The 4,217-nt window shown below is 47.6% G+C and overlaps 1 protein-coding gene and 1 long non-coding RNA gene across 2 annotated transcripts in view; one reads left to right on the top strand and one right to left on the bottom strand.

Moving 5' to 3' along the window:
• Window positions 1-1,005, top strand: part of LOC116186505 — a 3,588-nt gene extending 2,583 nt beyond the window's left edge. The window contains exons 2-3 of the long non-coding RNA XR_004151501.1: window positions 395-397; window positions 678-1,005. This is a non-coding gene — a long non-coding RNA (uncharacterized LOC116186505). The remainder of the gene's footprint in view (window positions 1-394; window positions 398-677) is intronic.
• Window positions 1-4,217, bottom strand: part of LOC102671395 (myocardin-related transcription factor B-like) — a 134,923-nt gene that overhangs the window by 81,294 nt on the left and 49,412 nt on the right. Inside the window, exons 2-4 of the mRNA XM_031513904.1 lie at window positions 3,585-3,685; window positions 3,286-3,503; window positions 1,670-1,854 (exon numbers count right to left, since the gene is read on the bottom strand). Of these exons, the coding sequence (XP_031369764.1) occupies window positions 1,670-1,854; window positions 3,286-3,503; window positions 3,585-3,685 (504 nt within the window). The remainder of the gene's footprint in view (window positions 1-1,669; window positions 1,855-3,285; window positions 3,504-3,584; window positions 3,686-4,217) is intronic.

Here is a 4,217-nt window from a genome sequence, read left to right on the forward strand (position 1 = left end):
GCGTCTCCGCCTCGACGTATTTATACGTCGATCGATCCCGTCGTATACTCGAATCGCTCGCGTGCTGCGGGGTATAACGTATTCGAACGCGGCAAAAAAAAAAAGCAGCGGCTCGTTTGCCGGCCGGCGAAATCAATTTTCGGCCACGTTCTTCACTTGTCTCGTCTCGTCTCGTCTCGTCTCGTCTCGTCTCGTCTCGTCTCGTCTCGTCTCGTCTCGTCGCGTTACTTGAAGAATCGTTGCGTGCAATCGTCGGCCTCGATGAATTATCGTTGAACAATCTCATTGTTCCACGATCACGATCTTACAACTCGTTCAACTCGTGGCTTTCTTTTGCTAATTCTCTTCCTTGCAGCGAAAATAAGAGAAATTTTTTTCTCGAATGATATTTAAGAAAGTTAGTTACGTTCAGTATACTATCAATAGTAGCTAGATGATAGAATCTTGAACTGCAAATCTCTGGCTAATGCAGCAGTTGATTAAACAATCAATAATCACCTCATTATAAAAAAAAATATAAAGAATTTCACCCCCAATTCCATATATATATATATATATAAACTCCAAAATTAGAGAAAGTTTGAACGAATAGCACGTAACAAGAATTATATCTAAAGTGGCCTAAAGTAAGAAGATTGCATTAGTAATTTCCAAAAATGGCGGCTGAATTGTTAAAGCAGCCAACTCGAGGGTTTCATCCGCGGATACTAGGGGATAACTGCAACCTCGAGTGTCGGACGCAAACACAGTTGCGCGATTACGGGCTGCCACGCATAATAACCGAGGACTCGAGACACCGATCGGAAACGAACGTCGTCGCACGGGGGACCGTTAGGCGTTTTCATCGGTTATTCCGGACATCGAGACCGGCACTTCCTCCTCCGCGCACGCTGGAAGTCGAGATTGATCGGGGGCGTGTACGTGCCCGCGATGCAACGGGAAGCTTTAACTGATATTTTTATCGCCATTCGTTGTCAACAGACTCGGGAATAATTCGATTTCTCATCCGGGTTAATTATCGAATAAATTCGTGATGAAATAATTTTATTTTTCAAATTTCGTGATAAATCTTCTCGAAATTTAGAAAAGAGATATTAAAACTTAAACGGTATATACTCACGTTACCAAATAGTTAGAAGTATCCTTACGTTGTATAAATATTACATCGCGACTCTTTCAAGAGCCACACTGATATTTTCAATTTTTACAAATATCTACGTACATAGTTTCACTGTTTATTAACATTCGTCGAATGAGCACTCGAAAGGAGAGGATCCTCTTCGCCTCATTAACGAAACATACAGAGAACCAGAGACACCTGGTTCCCTCGATAGTTTCGATATCACGAGCGTGAAAAACGTTAATTCACGGAAAAGGGTATACAATATCGTTCGATAAAATTGACCGTAGCGTCGATCTTCGAGCGGTGGGGGATCGGCCGCCTCGCGACCCGTGGATAAAAACGGGTCTGTGAGGCGGAGGCGGCGCGGATCGCTGGGAGAAAATCGCTCGCTCGCGATCGAAACGGGGACGATCGAGGCGAGGACAAGAAGCGGTGAAGGGGAAGGCCTTAAAGCCGCGGCGTTCTCGTTTTAAGGGTCGTAAAGCGCGGCGACAAGGGCAACGGGGAGCGTGCAAAAAGGGAGCAATAAAATGTAAATGTACTCACATTCCTTGTTGCGATCCATGGCGTGTTGAAGGGACGAGTCGTCGACCTCCGCCTTCGGCGGCGACTGATTACCCTCGGCCATCTCCGCGCCTGATCCTGGAACACCCGCGGCCTTCCTTCCTGCCACGTCCGCCGCTTTATCCTGCTGCGGCGAGGGCTTCGTCCCTTTCTTACCGTTTCCNTCCCTGCGGGTCCGAGAAACGAGCAAAACGTGCCGTTTTGTGAATTAATCTTTCATACGTCGATGCGTCGATACTTGGACCCATCGAATCCTTGGTCTCCTCGTGTAGAGGAGATGGGGAGAGGGAGAGGCGAACACGCCGGCAAAACGAGTGTCAATCGAGGCTGGGCTCCATCCTCCCTCCCATCCCCTCAGCCCGCGTGTTTTTGCCGATGATGAAGGAATGACGGATCAATCGACACTCGAACGGAATCGAGTGGAACGTTTTCATCAGAAAGCGACGAAAACTCGCTCTCCTCCCCTCCCTTCCCCTCCCCTCTCTCGCGACGATCGCCCAACGACTGACCCCTTCTGACTCTCGACAAGAAATCGAGGGATATATATCGGTAGCGTCTCTCTTTCTCTCTCTCTCTCTCTCTTTCTTCGAGGTTCTAATAGATATTGTCGTTTTTATCGATAGGCGAAGCGAAGGTTTTAACTCGATTTCAATGATTATTCGTTTTGGAAAGTCTCTTGTATCTTATATCGATCGTGAAGAATATCTAATTCGAATAAGAATCGTTTTAGAAATCGTTTCTTCGAATAATTGCCTTCGAAAGAAATATTATCGTCGCATTCGTTGTTCAATTTATCGTCTCGCGTGTAAATCTTTACACCGTATTCTCAACTTTCTTCTTAATCATTTCCCGCTCGTTTGTGTAAAAATTTAAAAAATTGCACGCATATCGACTCGCTATCGAACAAAATTTCCACCATAAATTTTCTCCTCCCTCCCGTCGCCGAAAGAAAAATCGGCGCTCAACCGCACGCAACCGCAACTCCCCAAAAGATCGCGTGAACAGCCATCGTCGTTTAATTTATCGCGAAAGAGGGCCGGTGACAAGCGCGTATCTGCACCCGTGCAGACGCCGATTTTTCTCACGGATTCACGGTGTAACAAAAGTAGCCAATTAAAGTTTATCGGGGGACACGTACGTACGCGGAGGTAATTTCGAATTCTCCGGCAACTTTGTTACGACCCGCGCTATCTCCCGCCTTTATTAACCGTTATTTACGTTTACTGCCGCGAATCTTCTCGTGGCCAGTATATTCTCACGTTCGCGAGATGATTTACCGGGGTCGATAAGCAGCGATATAACATCGATACACGCTTTATCTCGCGGCGTTCCAAGAGCGAAAACCTCCTTCTTGCAACGATAATCTCGAACCGTTGGACAGACGTAAAACCGGGCCATTCTTATAAAACGGCTGCGACAAGATAAGAGGAATGTCAACCCTTTGATAAAATTGTTACCGGCGAGAGAGAAAGAGAGAGAGAGAGAGAGAGAGAGAGAGAGAAAGTTTTCTTAACATTAATTCTTATGACGCTACTTTTAACGTGAAAATTAATAATTGTATTGGATGAACGACTACGTTTCGTTTCAAAAGTAATCACCTCTCGTCTTTGGATTCTCGCCTGCCCTCCTTCCTGTCCCTTTCCTTCTCCTTCAAGCAGTCCACCTTCTTCGCCTTGGACTTGGACTTGTTATCACCTTTGACGACCTTGTGCTCGAGAACGGCGCTGGTGTCGGCCGCCACGATGCCCTCGGTGTTCAACTGTACACCGGAAGTACTCGACGAGGAGGAAGTCGAGGCTCGGGTGTTGGTATAGTCCTGCACGGGGGAGGAGCGCATACCTCGTTATATCGTTCAAGGACGCTCGATCGACACGACAGGAAAGGACGATCGGCTTACCTTAAACCACTCCGGATATATCGCGCTGATGGTGTCCAGAAGATCCTGATCGAGCTGAATCCTCCAGAACGGGGAGCCGCTGTCCAACCTGTGGCCAGACTCTGAAACCGTCAAAACGTTCTTACATAATACATAAAGATATATATATATATATAAACTTACAACGATCGAAACGAGACGATTTCCAATTTATCGAACCTCCCCATTTCGTCGTCATTTCGATGTCACACAACCTCGACTATGAAAATTCTCTCCTCCTCGACGAACAGGAGGCCAATTTTTTCGAAAATTCGGCGACCCCGTCCATCAATCCGAGGAGAGGCGATTAAATATAGGATTTAGAGCGTGCAACCGTTTACGACCCACCGCGCGAAGGCTGACCGGTTCGGGCCCCAAGGAGTCATTCCCACCGCATAAGGGCTAATGGTACCCCCGACGACCAATAGCCCCGAAGGCGTATCAAAACCTCACGGAATGCCGGCCCCCCCGGTTTCTTTCGCGGATTCCACGGGATTCCCTGCCTAATTTAAACGTTCGTCCCCCCTCCTCTCCTTCTTCCAAAGGGATCACCTCTGGACACGAAGCAGACGAAGGACGGGAGAAATCTGTCCCCCCTCCCCTCCGCGCCGGGTT

This window comes from Apis dorsata, unplaced genomic scaffold, assembly GCF_000469605.1.
Source record: "Apis dorsata unplaced genomic scaffold, Apis dorsata 1.3 scaffold_42, whole genome shotgun sequence".
In the NCBI taxonomy this organism is placed as follows: Eukaryota; Metazoa; Arthropoda; class Insecta; order Hymenoptera; family Apidae; genus Apis; species Apis dorsata.